Source organism: Pezoporus occidentalis, unplaced genomic scaffold (genome assembly GCF_034315485.1).
Source record: "Pezoporus occidentalis ecotype Australia unplaced genomic scaffold, CSIRO_AGI_Poc_V1 ctg42, whole genome shotgun sequence".
Lineage (NCBI taxonomy): Eukaryota > Metazoa > Chordata > Aves > Psittaciformes > Psittacidae > Pezoporus > Pezoporus occidentalis.
The window spans coordinates 6,208,122-6,231,505 of NW_026915747.1; the positions used below are offsets into that span (position 1 = coordinate 6,208,122).

Here is a 23,384-nt window from a genome sequence, read left to right on the forward strand (position 1 = left end):
TATAACAACAGTCCTCCCTTCTCTGTGGAAAAGAAAACCCAGGCTATAAATAAGAGTTAAACAACGAGGGCTGGGTGACTCCTATCACTTGAACTCTTTTCAGCTCCCTTATTTGATAATAGGATGGGAGTCACCAAGGTATTTTGCTCCTAGAAATGAAAATCCTCCCTGAGTACAGGGGAGGAATGCTATTGATACCCACTGGCAGAGAGCAGGAAGAACTGGTCTGTTATCCAGTGCAGGGACTGGCTGGGCCAGGTTCTCATGGCTTCAGGGCCACTGCAGCATGGGCTGATCCCTGCCTGGAGGGCTGAAGGGAAGGGAAGGGCATGAAGGAGGCTGGGGCCAGGGCAGAGGAGCTGGGCTGGACAGGGCTTAGAGCAGCCTGGTCTAGTGGAGGGTGTCCCTGCTGTGGCAGGGAGCATGGGGAAGGAAGGCAGAGGGAGATGGACTTGAGTAGAAGAATACGGCCTGAGTTAGAGGGAAGCTGGGATTATGGTGTAGAATGTATAGGGTACAAATCCCAGTCCGGTATGGGTTGGAAGGGACCTTAAAGCTCATCCAGTTCTAATCCCTTGCCACAGGCAGGGACACCTTCCACTAGGGCAGCTTGCTCCAAGCCCCTGTGTCCAACCCGGCCACAGATGGGGCAGCTACAGCTTCTCTGGGCACCCTGTGCCAGAGCCTCAGCACCCTCACAGGGAAGAGCTTCTGCCTAAGAGCTCATCTCAGTCTCCCCTCTGGCAGGTTAAAGCCATTCCCCTTGGCCTGGCCCTACAGGCCCTTGTCCAAAGCCCCTCTCCAGCTTTCCTGCAGCCCCTTTAGGCACTGGAGCTGCTCTAAGGTCTCCCCTTCAGAAGCCTTCTCTCCTCCAGGCTGACCCAGCCCAGCTTTCTCAGCCTCTTTCTTGCCTTTGCTGCACAAGGAACAATTCTTTCTTTTTCTCTTTGTTTTGGCTTTCCTCAGAGGGTTCCCCATTACCACAGCCTTTTCAGGATGGTTTGCACACTGCAGTGGTGTTTGCACTACAATTAACTTTACTAAAGGTCATACACTGCCTCTTGCATGTGTCGTAAGTAGAGCAGAGGCAGATAATGTGCAGGTATCGTAATGTGCTCAGAGCTGCTCTAGGGCTGTAGTGATTATATTGCAGTAAAGAGGCCACCTTGGGCCTGGGGCACAGTTATTCTACCTGTGCAAGATCACCTTCCACCCTTATTGTATTCAGGCTTCTCCAGATGGGATCTCAGGGTGGGTTTTGCCTCCAAACGGCACTTATGATCCATACAGATGTATCTAGTGCATGGAAATCACCTCATCTTTTACAGGGGCAGCACGGAACCACTTGTCTAAGGGAGGTTTTGGTTGCTTTAAGGCTTTACCCATCCTTTGCTTTGAAGGATGGGCAGTTGTCCACGTAACCCTTCCCACGTGCCATGCCAGGAGGCAGACAGGGAGCCCTGTTGCCAGATGTTTCTACAGCATGACATCAGTAGGCTGCATCAGCCCTGTTGCATCACCATGATGTAGGTATCCTCACAAGGTGTCACACAGAAGGTCAGGGAGTCCCTGTCTCGATGAATCATGTGCTTCTATGACAGCAGGTCCCTTCCCTGAGGGCTTGGGATGGAGAAAGACTATGGAACACGTCACAGAAAACACTTCACATGCCGTGGAGTGCTCCTGGATGCAGGACATGATGTTCTTGTCCTACCAAGAGCATTTAAATGCCACTGTTGTGTATGTGGCTCTGCTTCATGCCTTCCCTCTCGGTTCCAGGTTGTTCATCCCTACTTTTAGGTGACTCAGCATAGCCTCTCACTGAAGAGAGATGCGATCTTCGGGTCCTGAATCTTTAATCATAGAATCATGGAATGGTTTGGGTTAGAAGGGACCTTAAAGCTCATCCAGCTCCAACCCTGTGCCATGGGCAGGGACACCTCTCACTAGAGCAGGTTGCTCCAATCCCCATCCAGCACTTCCAGAGCCAAGTTTAACAAATGTTTGACCTTAGATCATAGGAAAAATGTTTGATACTCCCCAAAAACGATCAAAACCCAGTGGAGGGTTTTTTCCTGGTCCTCCCCTGAGTCATCATCCCCGTGCTCTTCTGTTGTCTTAAACTGGTTGACTTCAGTAATCCTAGAAGGAATTACCCATATGTGGAAGAGTCACAGCCTGTCCTTCCAACAAGAGCACAGAAACTCGCTGTATCCCGAGTTTCTCAGAATCCTGCAGGACAATCCAAAACCTCCTGCTCTTGCATCGCAGAGGTTACACAGGCAGGGATGTGCTGAGAGCAGCTCTCCAGGGAAGAGAAGCAAATAAAGATTAAAAGAGCCCCCAAAACTCCAGGGAATGGGACAGCAGGATGTTCCTGTTCCCCACGATGAAAAACACCACTGCAAATACCTCCAGGCGGTTGGTGAGCACAGGTAGGCAGCAACACAGCCCCCCTCCTCTCACCACATCAACTCAGTTTATTTTTACCAGCACAAGAGACCTTTTCTTTTGGAGATCTGTAGCAGTGCCAGGAATAATATGACTTGAACAAACAAACACCAAACACAAACCTTTACATCTCCAGCTGGGCCTGCTGGGACAGGCTCCTCTGTTAGAAGAGGGGGAGAGGCTGAGCCCAGCCCCTGGCTACCAGAGCAGTGCCAGCACAGCCTTTAGAGCAGACTGAAAAGCACAGGTCTAGACAAGAATTCTTCCTCTTTTTTTGAGCAAGGAGGGCTGAGGCTGGTAAAAAACAACCTGTGGAGGCAAAGACGCTGTCAGGAGCATGTCCCATTGACACACTTGTGAGATGGTTGTAGGTGGTGGGGGGTCCCAGTGCTGAAAGTGCCAGCACCAAAACAGAAGGGGACACCCCCCCCCTCCAAAATAAACCACACATTTAGCTTCATAGAGTCATGGAATCAAACAGGTTGGAAAAGCCCTTTAAGATCACTAGGTCCAAGAGCTGCCCAGCACTGCCAAGGCCACCACTAACCCATGGCACTGAGGCCTCGTCTCCACGCTGTGTGAACACTTGCAGGGACGGTGACTGCAGCCCTGTCCTGGGCAGCCTGTTCAGTATCTGAATGGGGCCTACAGGGGTCTCAGAGAGGGACTCTTCATCAGGGACTGTACCGATAGGAGAAGAGGGAATGGCTTTAAGCTGCCAGAGGGGAGACTGAGATGAGCTCTTAGGCAGAAGCTCTTTGCTGTGAGGGTGCTGAGGCGCTGGCCCAGGGTGCCCAGAGAAGCTGTGGCTGCCCCATCCCTGGCAGTGTTCAAGGCCAGGTTGGACACAGGGGTTTGGAGCAAGCTGCTCTAGTGGAAGGTGTCCCTGCTCATGGCAGGGGTTGGAGCTGGAGGAGCTTTAAGCTCCCTCCCAACACAAACCAGGCTGCGGTTCTACGAAATAAGGGCTGGGAATGGGGCACCCCGACCGCGCTGCCTGTGGGCGGGGCTTAGAGTCGGAGGAGGCGTGGTCTCTGGTGTAGCTCCGCCCCCTGCGGTGAGGTGGCGGAGCTGCGGGCCGGCGGGCGCAGAGCGGCGATGAGCGCGGGCTGAGGTGGCCGCGGGCTTGGAGTTGAGGGGACTCCGCGTACTGCGGCCATGGTGGCTCACGACGAGCTCGGGGGGCTGCTGCCCATCAAAAGGACTATCCGGGTGATCGACGCGCAGAACCAGTCCTTCAGGGAGCAGGAGGTGAGCTGCAGACCGGGAAAAAGGGGGTGGTGGGGGGGAATGAGGTGGATTTGAGGGGCTCCCCCCCTTCCCGCGCTCAGCACCTGAGGGGAGGCGATCACCCAGGCAATGAGTTGTTAATGTATATATATATATTTCCTTTTAAAAGACGCTTTTCGTAGCCCCTGGAGGAGTGGGAGCAGGGAGCAGACCCCGAGCTCCTGACCCCGCTCTTCCCAATGCGATTTTCATTAAGAAATCGCTTGTTGCTCCATGCGTTCTTTCCACTGACAGGATTTTTCCTAACGATGTGCTTGTTCGCTGCATAAACCATTGAAAACACGTAAATCCTGGGGGTTGGGGTGGGTTTGTGTTTTCTTTTTTTATTTTTTTGAAGTATTATTTTTATCATGCCTTGTTATGTAGATGGCAATAATTGCATTCCTGGTTGATGCTCGCATGCCTCCTGCTGCGACAGGAGGCAAAAGGTCAGCAACCAGGTAGGGACCGGCTGCCCTGGGCAGGGCTTTATTGCCGAGATCGGCGGTGAAATGAGGTGGGGAAGGGAAAACAAGGCGGTTCCACACAGCTCCGGGGCTTTTGAGGGCTTCGGGCTCGTCAAACCCTGCCTCTCAAACAGCCAAACTTGGGCAATTTCATTGTGCGAAAGGGGAACCAGATGTTGGGAGAGGAATAACATGAACCAGATTGCTTCAAGGAGAGCAAATCGCCTCTAATTCTTAAAATATGTATTTTCTGTAGGGTATAACCAGTATCTGAGTTAAACTTGGGTCTGGGCTTGAGTAATGCCTCTTAAACCAACACTATCAGTGCCAGGTACTGACTCGCTATAGTGAGTTATCTGCAGCGCAGCTTTGGTTGCAAAGAGCCGGTTGGATATGGGAATGGGCTGTAATCTCCTAACAACGGGTCAAGCCAGAGGCTGGTTGTTCACTTTGAGTACTAAGAACACAGGTTGAGCTTCTGCAATCCCCTTGAGCATGAATTTCAGTCAGGTGATGATTTCTGGCAGGAGCTGGTGACTAAAATCCCTTTTTGCTTATTTGGCTGCTTAGGAAAAGTTTGGCTGTGCGTGGTTGTTTGCTTTGTCACCGTGTTTAGTGGTGTGGGACAGGCACGTAGGACATTGCTCTCTAGTAAGTGATCCTTGTAAAACCCACTAATTATTACCCAGCACAAGGGCGAGGGGAAAGGTTGGAGCTGCTGCTGGATGGGCATTGCTCAAAAGCAGATCCTGGTTTTATTTCCAGTGAGGTGCAGGCCTTTCACAATCAAAGAATTAACCTGCACATTAAGAAATTCCACCAGTGGGAAGTGTTGCCTTCAAATTTAGCTTTTTGTGTGTATGATATACTTATATTCACTTCTAATAAAGAGCCTCCTGGAAAAAAAGAAGTCATTCCAAACGGAAGCAATGCTGTTGGACTCAGTGCTTAACACCACCATTTTGTTAGAGGAACCTTGCAGGCTTCACTAATCTGGGCTCCTGTAAGTAAGACACGGTGGAGACAGGGCAATCATTGTTTCAAGTAAAAACTCCAGCCTGAGCCAAAGTTATCCATAGCATGAACCGCTCTGAGGCTCAGTTTACACCCAGGCTGGCTGTAAGGGGAGTCCATGACCTCAGCCTGAAACGCAGATCGCAGGGAAGGTGAAGTTTCTAAGAGGAGGGTTTTTTTTTCCTCCCTTGGATCAAACAAGGAGGAAAAGAAGAAGAAACAGATGCTTGATTTTGGCAGTCGAGCTGTTCGTGTCTGAGCGCTCACAGAACAGAAAGTGGGATTTGCTTAAGAGAGGGGAAATGGCCTTTTGCTAAGTGAATTTATAGTATACACAAGTCTTTCTGTTGGCCAGACACCCCAGGGAGGCACATTGCATGTACAGAAATCCCTCTGGTTATGTCTGATCTGTGTGAAATTCCTCCTTCCTCAAGGCAGAGGAGGGCTGCTCAGAGCACTGCTCCCTCCTGTTATAATGGAGCAGTGTTTCCCATCAATCCCATCTTTGCACATCTCACTATGTATCAACTGCTCAGAAAAGTGGTGATTTATAATCCCAGGGAGCCCTTGTGTCCCAAAGAGAGAGGCAGGAATGCCTTCAGCCAGACCTTGTGCATATGCATGTGTCACTTCAGCCCAGCACAGATGTGGGGGAAGGCATTCACACATGTCCCTCCACACAGATAGTGTGACATGGCAGCTCCAATCTGGCAAGGCTGCAGGGTTGACCCCTTTACCAGCGAGCTGTGAAAGGCTGTACAAGCATCCTAAAGCCCTGAGGTTTCTTGCTATTCATTTTCAGTGCCACATTTTTTCTTTGCCACGCTATTTATATCACTGGCCTTGACAGAGCTGTGTGTGGCTTATGTCTGTGTGTTTTCTGCTTACATTCCTGCTGTGTCTTAAGCCTCTCTTGGCTTGTATCCCTTTATTCTAGTACACCGATATGTTGTTTTCCAGAAGTAAATCACCTTTCCTTTTCCTCCACTCTGAAGCGTCTGCAATTCATTAGTTTCTTTGTTTTCTTTTGAGCCAGGCCTGACTTTCCAGCCTTCTGCATAATCCTTTTCCTGACTGACTCTGTCTGGAGCCTCATGGTTGGCAAAGAAAAGCAGGACTGCAGTTCCCAGTGCTCTACCTAAACTCAGCTCAAGGTTGAGGACTCTCTTAAAACTTTCCACAGTACCCTCATAGTTCTGAGGGCTTTAAGCACAGCTTTGAACACACTCTGTGCTGTGCCAAGAGGTCTTTCTGTCCTGCATCACTCGTAAATTGTTTCTTTTCATGTTTCCCCCCCCACACCCCTGCAACTTTGAACGCTTAAATCAGTGTGAGCTCAGCTCCTCTGTTGCCTAACACTGCATGTAGGCAGACAGAGCGACGGCCGCTCCTCGGGTCATGTTGCTGAAATCAGATCTTACTTACAGAGCTCTTCTGCTTCCTCAGTCTCCTGACTGGAATCCAGCTCTGTGTGTTCTTACTCCCCTTATTTTGGTTTCCAGCAGTTGTCACTTCACACAGAAGCAAAGAGTTTGGGGCACGAAACAGGAGTGGAGACAGCAGACAGCTTGTCCTAAGCCGTCATCTCAGTCTTTGCCTTTGGAAATGTGAGAGATACTGAAATGTGATTAACCAAAAATGAGTAATGGTAAAATTTCTACTGAAAGGAACTCAAAAAAGAGTCTGTTTCCATCAACTTAAATGAATTTCACGCTAAGAAATTCCTTGTGATGATGAGTCACATCCAACCATCTGCCAGATATTGAAGGGCACCAGGGCACCTTGTCCAGCCTTTCCCCTATCCTTAAGCTCTGAGTCCATCTTTCCCTGGCTTCCCACTGTGCACACCTTTTCTGTACAGTCCTTCCAACACAATATTACTGGTATAAAATACATATAGTTGCCAGCATAGGTTTCAAAAGTGATGTAAGCTCAAGCATCAGGAGGTTTCCATGGGGTGTTTCCTCTTTCTTGGCAGCGTTTTGGTCAGCACAGAACTGAAAACACTCCGGGTTCCCAGCAGGGATTAGTGGTGTAGAAAAGCAGAAGCTCTGTCTTTCAAATCTAAATAAGTATAAGAAAAATGGTGATGACTTGTGGGGGGTGAAGGGAGAGTCAGGAGTGGAGAAGAGGCTTTGGAAACTGAGCGGTTTAAACTCTATCCGCTTCATGTGTTCGTGTCCCTTGCAGGAATGTTCAGCATGTGGCCATTTGCTGTTTGTTACAATAGCTTCTGGGCTCCGACTACTCCTTTTCTCTCCAAAATCACATGGAAAAACACATTCTTTCTACAAAGGAAGACATGATAAAATGGAGAAGCTCATCACAGCTCCATCTTTAGCTGACAGGCACTTGCCTTGTGGAGGAAAATGCTTCAGGCTATTTATGTTCAGACCATAACAGTCCCTATTCGAGCCCTATTTTGACTTCTGACTGATGTATGTGTTACCTTGTCTTTTTTACTGGGGAAAGTGTCTGCAGTTTAATTGCAACCTTCCATTTCAGACAAATATTTACAACCTCTGCTTTCCTTACAAGATGAATGGCTACTTCAAACCACCCTCTTTGCTGTGTTTCCCACTCCTTAAGTGGGTTCATGCTTCTTAAACTTCCCTGGGCAGCTTGAGAAATTCAGTGGGAGTCACAGGCGCAGTACAATTTGTTCTCTGCTTTATTTACAGGAGCCAAGCAACAAGAGGGTTCGGCCTTTAGCACGGGTCACATCCCTGGCAAACTTGATCTCTCCTGTAAGAAATGGTGCTGTTCGGCGCTTTGGACAGACCATACAGGTAAAAAACAAAGCTTTCTAGTCATGGAATCATGGAATGGTTTGTGTTGGAATGGAGCTTAAAGGTCATCTAGTTCCAACCCCCTGCCACGGGCAGAGACACCTTCCACTACAGCAGGTTGCTCCAAGCTCCTGTGTCCAACCTGGCCTTGAACACTGCCAGGGATGGGACAGCCACAGCTTCTCTGGGCACCCTGTGCCAGCACCCTCACAGGGAAGAGCTTCTTCTATAGTTCTAGAAGCATCAGAGATATGGGGAAGGTATTGCCTGTATGGGGGTAAAACAGGCACTGGGGTTTCAAAGTGTCTCTTGAAAATCCACTATACAGACTCATAGAATCAAGTAGGTTGGAAAAGACGAAGGACACAAAGCTTATTTGGGAGTTAGGGTGTGAAGAAGAGTTCAAGAGTTCAGAGGCAGCTTGTGGGATAATCAGGTTATTAAGCAATAAAAATGTTAAACTGATTCAGATAGAGGGAATTAGTTGACAAACTGTTCTAGCGCTTGAGATAGGTGCATTGGAGCACGTGCACTGACCCTGCTGCTCAGAGATCTTTTACTCATGTTACATAAGTGTTGTCTAAGGAACACAAACCCCGTGCATGCAGATAAGAAAGTTTCTGTGCCTGGGTTCTAGTAGTAACCTTGCAGATCACGAGAGCAAAGTTCAAGTGGTTCCTGATTACCCCCTAATAGGTAGAATTATGATCCTAGTTTATTTACTTCCTCATACCTTGAAAATCAACCCAAGCTTTACATTCCCATCCTCCTCCCAAGTGCTGCTGCTAGATCAGTGCAGGGAGAGGTGCATGGAAAAGCTTGGCAATCTCAGGGCTTTCTCAGCAGCTTGATTAGTGTTCCTTTATCTAAGGAAAAGTGTCTGGGTGTGTTTTCCTGCCCTGCACAACAGAGGAGATTGGGAGGGGTATGGATAATACTGTAATACTCCTGTACTTCTGAAACTGGCTCTACAAATTCTTTTAACTCTCTTTGTTCTCTTAATCCCTGCAGTCATTTGCCCTCCGCAGTGAGAGCAAATCTCCTGGCTGTGCCTTGAAGTCATGTAGCAGATCTGCTGCTCCTACTCCTCCTAAAAGAAGAAACAGTGTTCTTTGGTCCGAGATGTTAGATGTCAACATGAAAGAGTCCCTGAGCACCAAAGAAATCAAGCGCCAGGAGGTACAATATCCCTTAAACAGCAGGACTGGGATAGGCAGTGAAGACCTTGGCTTTGGCTGTTTCTTGGTGGGGAAAGGAGTAATGAGCATCTGTGGGTGGCTGTATCTTCCTGTGCACCTCTTGTTTCTAAACCACTAGATTTATTTCTACATTAGTCATGGGAAAAGGTAGGTTTCTCTCTCTGGAGTCTCCAGGGAGTTCATCTCCCCAGTTTGACCCTTCAGAGATGCCAAACTCTTCCCACAGGGGTGCTCAGCATTGCTGAAATTCAAGACCCAGGCATACTGGTTGCTTTGCAGCAGACCCAAAGTCAGGTTCCTTGTAAAGCAAGCTGTCTTAATGCTCTTGACAATTGGTTGAAAGCCAAATAGCAAGGCCTTGGCTTGCGTTTGTCCTGTAGTTCTTAGACAAATCTTCTAGTGACAACACAGAAGCTGACTAAAGGGATTTGACCTCTGTGGTTTTCTGGGGTTTGTTCTTTTTCATACTTGCCTGTGTAAAAGCAGTGATTTAAAAGGCACTACTATTTAATTTGGCTTGTGCACGAGCCTCAGAGCTTTCACACAGTTGTAACTTTGCTTTCTGGGAGCTGGGAAAGCCAGCAGATTTAGTAGAGGTTGTTGTGCCCAGGTGGCATACAGTGAATCAGATGGCAAACCACCCCCCTATTCAAGCTGCAGAGACAGGATGTACTTTATGTGAGCTGAAAAGCTCTTTTAGAAGAAAACTGGGATTAAAAATCACTACCTAATCTATCACTTTCCTCACAGGCAATCTATGAAATGTCCAGGGGAGAGCAGGACCTAATCGAAGACCTGAAGCTTGCCAGAAAGGTGAGTGGGTTGTTTTCCCTGCATTCAGTAGTCAGATAATAATGTGGTTTCTTTACACCTGCAAACATTACACATGAGCTTTATCAGGCTCAGAATCCACACTTGGAAAGCTGGCCTGGAAAGTTGACGTGAGCAATCCTATGGTAGTGATTTACTTGCAGCAAAGCCAACCATAAAAGGATTGTTCTTTGCAGCCCTGCAGAGCCAGTTGGGGGTTCCCTCTCCTGGATGAGAACAGCTCAGACAGGAAAGTCCTTTTCATCTGAAGGTCTCAAAACCTTCCTACAGAGGGGAATCTTGTGGCAATCAAAGCTGATGTTACTGTGGGCTTCACTTCATATCTGCCCTGCATGTATCATGTCACTTCATATCTGCCCTGATATATCATACTTAATGTGTCAGCTTTTAGACTTAGGAGATCTGAATATATTCTGCCATTCTTTGCCAGGCCTATCATGATCCCATGCTGAAACTCTCCATCATGTCTGAGGAGGAGCTCACCCACATATTTGGTGACTTGGATTCTTACATTCCTCTGCATGAAGGTAAGAGCAACAGGATCATTTCACAGTGTGCTGACTAAGAGTTAAACTCTTTCTTGTGTTAGAGCAGCTTACTGGGGCATTGTTGCAACTTCTATTTTTGTGTTTGAATTCCAGACTTGTTGGCAAGTTTAGGAGAAGCAACAAAGCCAGATGGAACAGTGGAGCAGATTGGACCCATTCTTGTGAAGTGGGTGAGTACATAGAGAGTAGGCTACAAATGAGCTTAAAGAACATGTAAGCTAAAAGCTGGGAGCTTTTGCGGCCTTGAGTGAAAGATTGAAACGGAAATCCTGTCTGTACTGAAAACAATGGGACTCTGTCAGACACAAGGGCCCCGATTTCACTCTTGAGACTTGGGCTGGTGTGACTGCAATTAGTTGCTGATTTATGTTTGAAATGACTATATCTTCTGGACTGTGTGTCACTAATGTGATTGCAGTCGTGTTATCGCTGCTAATCTCCAACATCTGAACTTCAAAGGCGTCGTGTGCCTTGTTCTACTCACAAAGGACTAGCTACATATACTAGATAGTCTGTTAGCAGCAAGGGAAGTAGAACTCCCCAGGCTTGACATGTTAATGTGATTGCCTTTCCTACATGGAATTTAACCCTGGAATATCATTCTGTTCTCTACAGTTACCACGACTCCATGCCTACAAAGGTTACTGCAGCAATCAGCTGGCAGCCAAAGCACTTCTGGATCAGAAGAAGCAGGACAGGAGGGTGCAGGACTTCCTTCAGCGCTGCCTTGAGTCTCCTTTCAGCCGCAAGTTGGACCTTTGGAGCTTCTTGGACATTCCTCGAAGTCGGCTCGTCAAATACCCACTGCTCCTGAAAGAGATCCTGAGGCACACTCCCAAAGACCACCCTGATATCCAGATTCTGGAAGAAGCTGTAAGTAACAGTGATTTCATGATCCCTGTTCTCACATAACCATCTCATCATAAAAGACTTGATGATCTGAAAGGTCTTTTCCAACCCAGTTGATTCTATGATTATACCTGGGCATGCATTCCATGGGCTGAAGTTCATTAAGGGGAGCAAACACACGATACATGTTAACATCTACCTTTAGACTGCCAATGCTGGGCTTTGCAATTTATATTTGAACTTCATATATGGTGTTTTGCTGGTTCTCAGATTAGAAAACACCCGTTTCAACTTGTCCATGCTGGATGGTGAGGTCTGGGGGGATTAGAAAGCTTTCTAAAACCCTCAGCAACCTTGTGGGGTGGTTTTCATGGTGGATGCAAATCTGTGACTGCAACAAGCCAAGTAAGAGATCAGTCCACATGGATTCCATCATCTGGCATCCTTAAATAGGGAAGATACACAAGCAGAGGTGACTATTCGATGATTTGTTATTTTGATTTATAGATATCTATAATCCAAGGAGTCCTCTCCGACATCAACCTGAAGAAGGGCGAGTCAGAGTGCCAGTATTACATTGACAAGCTGGAGTACCTGGATGAGAAGCAGAAGGACCCCAGGATTGAGGGCAGCAAAGCCTTACTGTGCCATGGGGAGCTGAAGAATAAAAACGGACATGTAAGTCCCTCATGTTCATGGTGATTAATTCCCAGGTTTGAAAACCTTCCCTCAGAGGTACTTAAAACTGATTGTCTGTTCTAGCAGGACCAGGAGCATTTCCATCCTTCAGGTTAGTTTAGACAATTAGCTAAGTATAAAAAGCAGAATAGAAAGCACCTGATGGCAGCCCGCATTGCAGAGTGTAAGGAAGGGAAAGTTTCCTGCTGACAGCTTTACAATTGGCCTCCAGAAGCTGGAAAATAATTAGCACAGAATTACCATAGAAAGTGTGCTCTGTGCCCAAGCACTCCATCAAAAGGGATTTCCTGCTGGCTGTTTACTTTCAGGTGCTCTGACATTCCCCATTATGAGCCCTGGCTCACAGCTCTTCCAAACAAAAGTGTTCCTGCAAAAGCCTGTTTGGCTTTGAGATGAACTGCCAGAAGTTTATCTCCCGCTGCAGCAGTGCTGAAAGACCTTGTTCTACTCCAGGGTTTGCTGCCTTTTGTCCTGGCTTGCAGAAGTAACCTCATTGTAAACATCAAATCTTTTCTATTTTCTGTATTTTTCTATTGTTGGTTGGGGTCAGGTTCTTTTTGTTTCATTTGGCCACTACATTTGTGTACACATGAAGCATCCGGAGCCCCTAGGGACATGGAGCTGTTGGAATAAGTCCAGAGGAGGCCACAGAGATGCTGCAAGGGCTGGAGCAGCTCTGCTCTGGAGCCAGGCTGAGAGAGCTGGGCTGGGTCAGCCTGGAGAAGAGAAGGCTCCTGAAGGGGAGACCTTAGAGCAGCTCCAGTGCCTAAAGGAGATGCAGGAAAGCTGGAGAGGGGCTTTGGACAAGGGCCTGTAGGGCCAGGCCAAGGGGAATGACTTTAACCTGCCAGAGGGGAGACTGAGATGAGCTCTTAGGCAGAAGCTCTTCCCTGTGAGGGTGCTGAGGCGCTGGCACAGGGTGCCCAGAGAAGCTGTGGCTGCCCCATCCCTGGCAGTGTTCAAGGCCAGGTTGGACACAGGGGCTTGGAGCAAGCTGCTCTAGTGGAAGGTGTCCCTGCCCGTGGCAGGGGTTGGAGCTGGAGGAGCTTTAAGGTCCCTTCCAACCCAAACCAGTCTGGGATTTTGTATTATCAGAAAAGAATCTCCTTCTGGTTATCCTATTCCTGGCATCTGTAAATCGTAATTCACTTTTTAAGGGTCTTAAAAATAACAAACCTGTTGGTGTGTGGTCTCTGCCACCTCTGCCAAGGCTCTACATTGTTGCAACAGGGAACTTGGGAAGTTAACATGGGTGAAACTCCAGATAATATGGCTTTGAATCCCAGAGGGGATGTGACACCTCTGAATGCAGAGTATTATGCTTTGCTCATATTCAGATGTTTTTTCCCTTTCAGAAACTCTATGTCTTCCTCTTCCAAGACATCCTGGTTTTGACCCGGCCGGTCACTCGCAATGAGCGTCAGGCCTACCAAGTGTACAGGCAGCCCATCCCTGTCCAGGAGCTGCTCCTGGAGGACCTGCAGGATGGAGATGTGAAAATGGGAGGATCCTTCCGAGGAGCCTTTGGCAATTCTGATAAAGGTACAGAGCAAAACAGTTCATCTGCATGGGAATGTGTTGGTGAGAGACTTGTGAGGAGTGGCTGGGGGACCTGGGGGGTTCAGTCTGGAGAAGAGAAGGCTCAGGGGGGACCTGATTGCTCCCTACAACTGCCTGACAGGAGGATGGAGCCAGGAGGGGCTGGGCTCTGCTCCCAGGGAACAAGGGATGGGACAAGAGGAAACGGCCTCAAGCTGCACCAGGGCAGGTTTAGATGGAGCTGAGGAACAATTCCTTCCCCAGAGGGTGCTCAGGCATTGGAACAGGCTGCCCAGGGCAGGGCTGCAGTCACCGTCCCTGCAAGTGTTCACACAGCGTGGAGATGAGGTCCTCAGTGCCACGGGGCAGTGGTGGCCTTGACAGTGCGGGGCAGTGGTTGGACTGGATGAGCTTAAAGGGCTTTTCCAACCTGGTTGATTCTATGATTATACTTGAGCACAAATCCCCATGGGCTGAGTTTTCTTTACGGTATCAGCCACATGTTAACATCTACCTTTAGACTGTCAGTGCTGTGCTTAGCAATGTATTTGGTGGCCATGAGCTTCATATATGATGTTTTGCTGGTGCTCAGATTAGGAAACACCCATTTCAGCATGTCCGTGCTGGGCTGTGAGGTTTGGGGTTGGTTCTGGTGGGGTTTGGATGCTTTCCCTGCAGCAGAGCAGCCCAGGTCTCCTGTCTAGCAATGCAATCTCTAAACACTGAGCTTGAAACTGATCTGCTTCTTCCTATGTTTATCCTCAGCTAAAAATATCTTCCGAGTTCGCTTCCAAGATCCCTGCCCAGGCCAGTCCCACACGCTGCAGGCCAACGACGTCTTCCACAAGCAGCAGTGGGTGAACTGCATCCGAACAGCCATCGCTCCCTTCCAGCGGACTGCAGCCACAGCCGAGCTCAAGGAGCTGCCGGAGCTAAGTGAGGAGCTGGAGGAGAACAACCCCTCCGTGCCCAACATCAGAGCCCAGAAGAGGCAGTCTGGCATATCCGAGATGGAGCTGGATGAAAGCACATCCGAGTGTGGCTCCATCCTGGACTCGGAGGAGGGCAAGGGAGGGAAAGCACAGAGATCATCGACTGGGCACAGGACAACGCGGGAGAAGCAGCTCAGTGGGAAGCGGAAAGAGACGCTGGTGTGAAGGGGCCCAGCACCATCCTGCTGGAAGACTGTTTATTTATAAATACTGTGTACATTTTCCTCTGTGAGCATGATTGGATTCGCTCTGCTGAGCAGGACATTCTTGATGGTGTAATGGCAGCTACTGGTATACAGTTAACACTGTTGAGCTGGAGTCTGGTTTTACCAACACGGCCACTTTGAACCTGGTTTTAAAGCTGGGAGGGGTTCAGAAACCTGCTTATGGCAGATTGGAGGAGCAGACTTGGCTTTCTGAAAGCTTGCTGTTTGAGGCTGAAAACCAGTCAAGCTAAAGCAGGAGCATGGGCTGGCAGCACATCCTTGGGCAGGGGCATTGGATCCACACACAGGAGTCCCCCTAAAGGGCACTCAAAACCTGAATTCCCATTTTCTCCTTGCCGTGGTTCCCAGAATCCAACTTTTCCATGGTAAAAAAGCAAAACCAGACCCCAGGTTCAACAGGGTTTCAATTTACCTACTGGAATCTTTCATCTTCCTGTGTCCTTTGTACATTCCTCATTTCCACTCTCAGAACCTGCCAGCTATTTAATTGTTTTGTAGTAGTTTTGTTCAAGTTTGGGGGGTTTATTTTGGTTTTCTCTGTGTTTTTCCCTTTTTTTTTTTTTTTACTTTTGTATTTTGTTGTGGTTCACACTTGGCATTTCCTTTCAAGTACTTGATTCCTTCTCTGGGGTGTGCGTGGCAACGCATCACCCCACACTTCCATGGGGCACTGATGAGCTGGTTGGCTGAGAGGAGACACTCAACCTACGCCATCACTGTGAGCCACAAAGGCTTGTGTTTGCCCTGGACTACTGAAAGAGAACTGCATTGCTGGGGTGTAGGAATGGTTTAGGCAACGTTGTGTAAAGGGTTTGGGGAGGGAAGAGGAGCAGCAACTAGAGGGGAATAGCAGGGAGCGATGGTAGATTTACTTTTGTTACCTTTGCCTTTTGGAAATGAAATGCCTTTCTCAGGGAGGCAAGACTGGAGGCAACCAAGGGGTTATTGCATGTGGTAGAAAGGTAGAGAAGAGAAAGTGAAGCTGAGGTGTAAAGCCAGAGATAGAGGTTGTATATACTCATAACGGCAACACTGCCATGTTCTAGAGGTCCAAAGATTTGTGTAGGAAATGCACTGCAGAGGGTTGTAGGAAACGACATGGTGACAGCTTTGAGCACAGCCAACAACAGATCCTTCAGCTGGTCCTTCCTGCCCTTCAGCCGGTGATGACAGGGTGAGGACAGCGCTCCTGCGTACCCATCCTTGAGCATTACCCAGAATTGGGCTTGAGGAGCCGTATCTCACGTGCAGAGGGTCGGTGCCTGCGCTGCTGGGATGGAGGAGGGTGTACATAGACACGGACGTGTGGTTCTCTGTAAATGTGTTGTACAGTTGGAGTGCCAAGTACATTAAACTCCCGAGAGCCTCGCGCCTGCCTCGACTCAGTCACTGCCGGGGAGAGACGTGCTTAGGGCTCTGCTGCACACGGAGTGCCTGCCCCATCCCTGGCACTGTTCAAGGATGGGGCTTGGAGCAAGCTGCTCCAGTGGAAGGTGTCCCTGCCAATGGCAGGGGGTTGGAACTGGATGAGCTTTAAGGTCCTTTCCAACCCAAACCATTCCATGGCACCAGGTGGTTACAGCTCAGCGAGCGGTGCGAGCAGCCACCACCCCTGTAGAACAGGGCTCTGCTGCCTGACTCACTGCAGCTCTTGCAGCACCCTCCTCCCTTTCTGGGGGAGAAGGGAGCGGTGTGGATACTCCTTGTTCTCCTGGGGCACTGAAACCTCCTTGCCCTGGAAAACAAACCACTCCCCGCTTTGCAGGTAGAAATCCTCCTGGATCGACCTTCAGCCTCGGCACAAAGGGGGCTCCCCTCTGCTGGGACAGCTTCTGGGGAGCACCCGCTTATCAGCACCACAGGAAACCCATCAGCTCTCCCAAGAAGCTGCTGCCTGATCACGTAGTGGGGTGTTTGGGCACGGCAGCAGCTCCTGGATGGAGCCCCATGTGCATTCCTTCATTTCCCAGGCTCCCCACTGCATCCCAGTGCCCAGGGAAGGCCCAGCTCGGGCTGCAGGGATGGAGTTTGAGGCTGAGCTTTGAGCTGGAGGAGCCTCAGCCCTGTCCAAGCAGGGAGAAACTGGAAAAAAGCCTGGAAGAAACAACCCAGACATTAGGGAGCACGCAGCTCATCCCAACTGGAGAGGAAATCCTGCGGAGCGCCTGCTTACCCTCATGTGCGTCAGGCCGGGGCTCAGCCTTTGTCTCGTCATCCAGTAGCCAGCAGCAGATCAGCCAAAAACCTGATTTCCCCCTAAAAGTCAGTTCCCCCCCCCCGCCCTGCCCTATCTCCCGGTGGTTCCTATCCCAGATTGTCCCTCCGGCAGGAATGTGCAGCCCGCAGCCGCCTCCTCAGCTCTAGACTAAACAAGACGGGTTTTCCTGGTTCCTCCCATGCTGAACTCCAGACCTACAACTGCTGAGCCAAGACCCCCCATCCCGTGGTAGTGGGGGGGGACCCGGGATGCAGAGGGGGGAAATTCCCAAGGGAAGAGAGGGGAAATTCCTGAAGGCCAGAGGGAACTGGGCCCCACTGAGCCCCTATGGCCTTGGTTGCAGCAGCATCCCTGCTGTGTCCAAAGGTGTCCAAAGGGAAAGGGAAGGTGCCCGTACCAAGGGGACGTGTGGGCACCTCCACCTTGGGTAAGCAGCTCCCTGGACCCATATTTACCTTTAGGGATCCCCACCCAGGCTGGGTGCTACGTGTGGGATGGAGCCAACACCTCCCAGGTTATAGGTGCGACTGGACTGGAGCTGGGATAGAGTGGGGTGAATCCCTCTTCCAACCACAGTGGGAAAGGCCCAAAAGTGGGACTGGGGTCCCTTTGCTTGGCCTGGAATAGCCTGGCATTAGGAGCTGCCCAGTTCTGGCAATGGGTGTTGGTCATGGGGAGGTGATGGGTGCTGGCAATGGGTGCTGGTCATGGGGAGGTGATGGGTGCTGGCAATGGGTGCTGGGCATGGGGAGGTGATGGGTGCTGGCAATGGGTGCTGGTCATGGGGAGGTGATGGGTGCTGGCAATGGGTGCTGGGCATGGGGAGGTGATGGGTGCTGGCAATGGGTGCTGGTCATGGGGAGGTGATGGGTGCTGGCAATGGGTGCTGGTCATGGGGAGGTGATGAGTGCTGGCAATGGGTGCTGGTCATGGGGAGGTGATGGGTGCTGGCAATGGGTGCTGGTCATGGGGAGGTGATGGGTGCTGGCAATGGGTACTGGGCATGGGGAGGTGATGGGTGCTGGGAATGGGTGCTGGTCTTGGGGAGGTGATGGGTGCTGGTCATGGGTGCTGGTCATGGGGAGGTGATGGGTGCTGGTCATGGGTGCTGGTCATGGGGAGGTGATGAGTGCTGGCAATGGGTGCTGGGCATGGGGAGGTGATGGGTGCTGGCAATGGGTGCTGGGCATGGGGAGGTGATGGGTGCTGGCAATGGGTGCTGGTCATGGGGAGGTGATGGGTGCTGGTCATGGGTGCTGGTCATGGGGAGGTGATGGGTGCTGGTCATGGGTGCTGGTCATGGGGAGGTGATGAGTGCTGGCAATGGGTGCTGGGCATGGGGAGGTGATGGGTGCTGGGCATGGGGAGGTGATGGGTGCTGGCAATGGGTGCTGGTCATGGGGAGGTGATGGGTGCTGGCAATGGGGAAGCACATCTCCCAGCACCATCTTCACTCAGCACCAAGGAGCACCCAGCACAGCTCAACCCCTTCACCCTTCCCCAAAGGACCCCAGGTCCCCCATCCTGCTTGCACACCCCCAGTTCACCCCCCAGCTTTGGAAACCTCCATTAAAACCACATCTAAAGCAACCCCCAAGCCACTGGATCCCAAACCTTACAGCCTGCTGTTCCCTGGAGACCCCCACGGCCGCCATGGGATCATTCCCAAGCTCAGCCTCTCCAACATCCCATTTTCCACATTAATCCTTACCGCGATTCGCGCCGCGGTTCCTCCCCATCCCCAGCACATCTGGGCCCCACGGAGGATCCTGATTTCCCGGTTTCCCTCTCCGCCTCCAACTTTCCCTTTTTCCATGAATTCATCCACCTCCCCCCTCCTCGTCTGCAAATGCAAACCCAGACGTCGCCGCGCACATCTGCACGCATCTGGGCTCGCCTCCATGCGGGATAATCCAACTGGATGCATTAAAACATCCGGGTTGATGGGGGTTTGTAGCCATTACCTGGATCAGGCTGCCCAAAGCCAGAACGGAGCAATCCCACCTGGAAAACACCACATGAGGCTTCATCATTGGCTGCTTGCACCCTCCTTCGTCAAAGCATCACCCATCCACCTGGAAACATCCCGGGAATACGGGATGCCGAAGGAGGCGTCAGTGGTGGCTGCGTGCTCCTGCCTCCCGCTGTGGTGGCCTCACTGCATTCTAGTCCCATCCCAGGACCCAACTGGGCCAAAACATGGGATTGTATGGGATGATTGGAAGTTTGATTGGGTTCATTATCCTGCCATGGTAATGAGGGTGTTGTTAAGCACACACACAATTAAGGGCTGGCTTGAGCTTCTCCCAAAGTAAACACAGGAGGCAATGGGTGCTGGTGATGGGGAGGTGATGGGTGCTGTTCATGGGGATATGATGGGTGCTGAGGACGTGGAGCTGGTGGGTGCTGGTGATAGGGAGGTGATGGATGGAGAGGTAATGGAGGGATAATGAGTGCTTGTGATGAGAAGGATGTGGAGGTGATGGGTGCTGGTCATGGGTAGATAATAGGGAGGTGACTGGGCTGGCAATGGGTGGTGGTCATGGGGAGGTGATGGGTGCTGGTTATGGGGAGGTGATGGAGTGGTAATGGGTGCTGGTAAAGGGGAGGTGATGGGTGCTCATGGGAGGCGATGGGTGCTGGCAATGGGGAGGCAATGGGAAAGCAAATCTCCCAGCACCTTCCAGCATCACTCAGCACCAGGGACACCCAGCGCAGCTCAACCCCTTCACCCTTACCCAAGTGACCCCGAGTCCCCCCACCCAGCTCCCTCTCCCTTAGAGCTCAAACAACCCCCCCATAGCTTGAACAAACCCCCACGGCTTTGAGAACCCCCCATTATCCATTGGTGTTCCCTTCTCCCAGCTGGCTCCCAGCCAGGCCCCTCCTGCTGGCTCCCTGCTCCTCTCCCCACGGCTCTTTCCCAGCATTTCTGATCCCATCTCCCTAAAGCTGGAGCACAACGTGGGCAATGAGACAGACAACGTGGGAGCAGCTCCTTGCGCAAGAGGAGGTGCCGGGACCTCCCCTGCCCGCGGGGCTCTGCCTCTCATCAGACTGGTTCCAGCACAGCTCAGCCAATTCCTGCCGGGAACCGCAGTGATTTAATGCCCAGTGTTCTCCAGGTGACGTTCTCCTCAACCGCTCCCAGACCTCATCCCACCTGGAGGCCCCGTTTCCCACGTGTTCCTCAGTTGTCCCACGGTTGGGTTCTGTTTTGGGACCTTCTCTCTGAATGCCACAGGTCTGATTCCTCACTGGGTTAAACTGGGGGAAACTGGTGCTGGTTTGGTGTAGCTGGGGAGGTCAGACTGTCTTCTGCTGTGGAGATGGGTCATCTGGTCCATGAGATCATTGGTGCAGCTGGTGAAGGTCACTTGACTGTTACAGGGACATAGGAAAGAGGGATGGATGGATGGATGGATGATGGATTGATGGATGGATGGATGGATGGATGGATGGATGGATGGATGGATGGATGGATGATGAATGGAAGGATGGATGGATGGATGGATGGATGATGAATGGAAGGATGGATGGATGATGAATGGATGGATGGATGATGAATGGATGGATGGATGGATGGATGGATGGATGGATGGATGGGTGGGTGGATGGATGGTTGGATGGATGGTGGGTGACATGGTCTCATGGTCTAGTGTGAGGTGTCTCAGCCCATCACAGGGGTTTGTAACTGGATGATCTTAAAGCCCTTTCTGACCCAAACCATTCTATGATTCTTTGATTCTACGGATGGGTGGAGAGGCAGGTAGATGAATGGTAATGTAAATGTATAGATGGAAGGACAGATGCATGGACAGATGTTTGGAGGGATGAATGGATGCTTGACTGGGTAGATAGATGACAATGCGGTGAGGTGCGTGGATGCACATATGGATGGATGGATGATGGATGGATGATGGATGGATGGATGGATGGATGGATGGATGGATGGATGGATGGATGATGGATGGATGAAGGATGGATGGATGATGGATGGATGGATGGATGGATGGATGGATGGATGGATGGATGGATGATGGATGGATGGATGATGGATGGATGGATGGATGGATGGATGGATGGATGGATGGACGGAGGGATGGATGGATGGATGGACGGACGGACGGATGGATGGGTAGATGGACAATTGGACAGAGAACCAACCCTCATCCTCTGTCCCTGCCCCCTCCTTGCTGTAAGAGATGAGTAAAACAAGCACAGCACATTACAATGGGGTGAACCTCCCTCAGCCCCGGGGTTAACCCCTGCGTAACCGGGGCAGGACCCACGCCTCCTCTCCTGCACCGCCTCTTGCACCACCACATCGGCTGCCCCGGGGGGCCCCTCAGGAGCCAGGGGAACTGTCGGGGCTGACTCAAGTCTCCATCAGCACCGAGCACGCCGGCTCTGGGCAGCCCGGCTCTGCCTGGACCTGCACAAGGGAAACCTCCCTCGGCAGCACTGCCAGCGCTGCCAGCGTCACTACAGGGGCCCTGGGGATGGGGACCCCTCTCAACCCCCCTCCCCCCCATTCCCCAGGGATGGAGGCCTCCAAACTCAGCCTAAACTGCCTTAAAATAGCCCCAAACAGCATGTACTCCCCTTCCACCATCACCCCGCCTCTCCCCGAAACCACAGGCAAGCCACAGCACGAATCCCTTCATTAGGAAGTTCGTTAGGAGCCAGCCCTATGGAATGCCACCCATGGAGCAAGCAGGACAGCAGCCGGTGTGGGCCAAAGGTGGTCCGGCACCCCAAAGCTCCTCTCCATGGGGGTCCGGCTGACCCATTCCCAACTGATCCCATAGCTTGGCCTCTCCCACACGCTCCAATCCTGCCTCCTCCTCCTCATCCGGGGAGCGGCCGCTCGGAGGGAGGAGGCTCCACGGCGTGCCGGGACAGCGCCGGGAGCAGGGAACGCCATGGCGGAGCGGCTGTCGGAGGAGCAGATCGCCGAGTTCAAGGAAGCTTTCTCCCTCTTTGACCGGGATGGGGACGGCTGCATCACCACCAAGGAGCTGGGCACTGTCATGCGGTCCCTGGGGCAGAACCCCACGGAGGCCGAGCTGCAGGACATGGTGGGAGAGGTGGATGCCGACGGCAGCGGCACCATCGACTTCCCCGAGTTCCTGTCGCTGATGGCGAGGAAGATGCGGGACACGGACAGCGAGGAGGAGATCCGGGAGGCTTTCCGCGTCTTCGATAAGGATGGCAACGGGTACATCAGCGCGGCGGAGCTGCGGCACGTCATGACCAACCTGGGCGAGAAGCTGACGGACGAGGAGGTGGATGAGATGATCAAGGAGGCCGACTGCAACAACGACGGGCAGGTCAACTACGAGGAGTTCGTGAGGATGATGACGGAGAAGTGAGATCCCATTGCCAGCAGCAACCTCCAGCCCCATCGCACAGGTAACGCGCTGGGATGCTGCTCCGTGCCCAATGAGGTGTCCATGGGAAGCCCTGGACCAGGGGGTTCATCCTGTCTATTGCGATGTCTTGCATCTTCCCCCATCCTGACCACCTCCTGCCCTTCAATTCATGCTGGTGGTTGGGAAAATCCATGTTTATGGTGCTCTCCTTCATGTTTTGCTTCGTTTTCTCACAGGGAACAGAGGCTTTGGTGGTCTCCCAACCTTTCCATCCCCTACTGCCTTCAGTCCACCATCCAGGGCTGGAAAACCCCCTTCCATCACCAGCCTGTGCCTGCATTGGATGCAGGCATCCTTCCTAGCAGGATGGGGCTTGGGGAGCAGATGGACATGGGGGGTCCCCATGGGATGCACCTCTTGTGTCTATAGAGGTTCTGGTGGACACCACACCAAGTCCAATAAAGAAATGTCCCCCCATATCCCGGTGGCTGCCAGTGCTTCATTCAGCTTCAGTTTGGGGTCCCAGCTGAAAAGAACCCCCCAAATCACTGACTCAATGCATACAGGCCCCACATCACCTCCATCCTCTCCCCTCCCCCCATCCTTTTCTTCCCACAAGCAGAAAAGTTGCTCCTAATGGGTGCTTGTTGCAACCCCCAAGTTACGAGCATCCCCACCCCAAATCCCACCACTTTTGGGGTCTCCTCTCTGCACCCTCATGGTGTCGGGGCCCTTTTCTCTCCCTCCACCCCACAAGCTAAGAGGAGAAGCTTCCAGCTGGATTTAGCCCTAATCCCCATCCCAAAGAGCAGGATCCGGGTCTCCCGGCTGTAACCACCCCGTGACTCAGTTTCCCTATGAAGAGAGGGAAACCCGACTGCAGGAGCTCCCCCAGCCCCAAGCATGGAGGCTTTGAA

General features: G+C 51.4%; 2 protein-coding genes across 3 annotated transcripts in view; both read left to right on the forward strand.

Annotated features, from left to right (window-relative positions):
* The window catches only part of NET1 (neuroepithelial cell transforming 1), a 55,728-nt gene extending 39,486 nt beyond the window's left edge, over positions 1–16,242 (forward strand). Inside the window, exons 1-10 of one of the 2 annotated variants that reach the window (XM_062634285.1) lie at positions 3,551–3,702; positions 7,883–7,990; positions 9,002–9,169; positions 9,940–10,002; positions 10,451–10,547; positions 10,662–10,738; positions 11,184–11,441; positions 11,925–12,095; positions 13,472–13,658; positions 14,421–16,242. In XM_062634285.1, coding sequence (XP_062490269.1) covers positions 3,610–3,702; positions 7,883–7,990; positions 9,002–9,169; positions 9,940–10,002; positions 10,451–10,547; positions 10,662–10,738; positions 11,184–11,441; positions 11,925–12,095; positions 13,472–13,658; positions 14,421–14,812 — 1,614 coding nt within the window. In that variant the 5' untranslated portion in view covers positions 3,551–3,609 and the 3' untranslated portion in view covers positions 14,813–16,242. Of the gene's footprint in view, positions 1–3,550; positions 3,703–7,882; positions 7,991–9,001; positions 9,170–9,939; positions 10,003–10,450; positions 10,548–10,661; positions 10,739–11,183; positions 11,442–11,924; positions 12,096–13,471; positions 13,659–14,420 lie in introns of those variants that run through there. The other variant, XM_062634284.1, reaches the window with a different exon arrangement.
* A 5,735-nt stretch (positions 16,243–21,977) lies between these two features.
* LOC134171713 (calmodulin, striated muscle) lies at positions 21,978–22,936 on the forward strand. The gene is made up of 2 exons (XM_062634186.1): positions 21,978–22,507; positions 22,704–22,936. The coding sequence occupies exon 1, from the start codon at positions 22,018–22,020 to the stop codon at positions 22,465–22,467; it is 450 nt and encodes a 149-aa protein (XP_062490170.1). The 5' UTR covers positions 21,978–22,017; the 3' UTR covers positions 22,468–22,507; positions 22,704–22,936.
* The last annotated feature ends 448 nt before the right edge of the window (positions 22,937–23,384 follow it).

Bases quoted from the DNA above. Each gene is read 5' to 3' on its own strand.
- LOC134171713 (XM_062634186.1), top strand. From the start codon at position 22,018: ATGGCGGAGCGGCTGTCGGAGGAGCAGATCGCCGAGTTCAAGGAAGCT.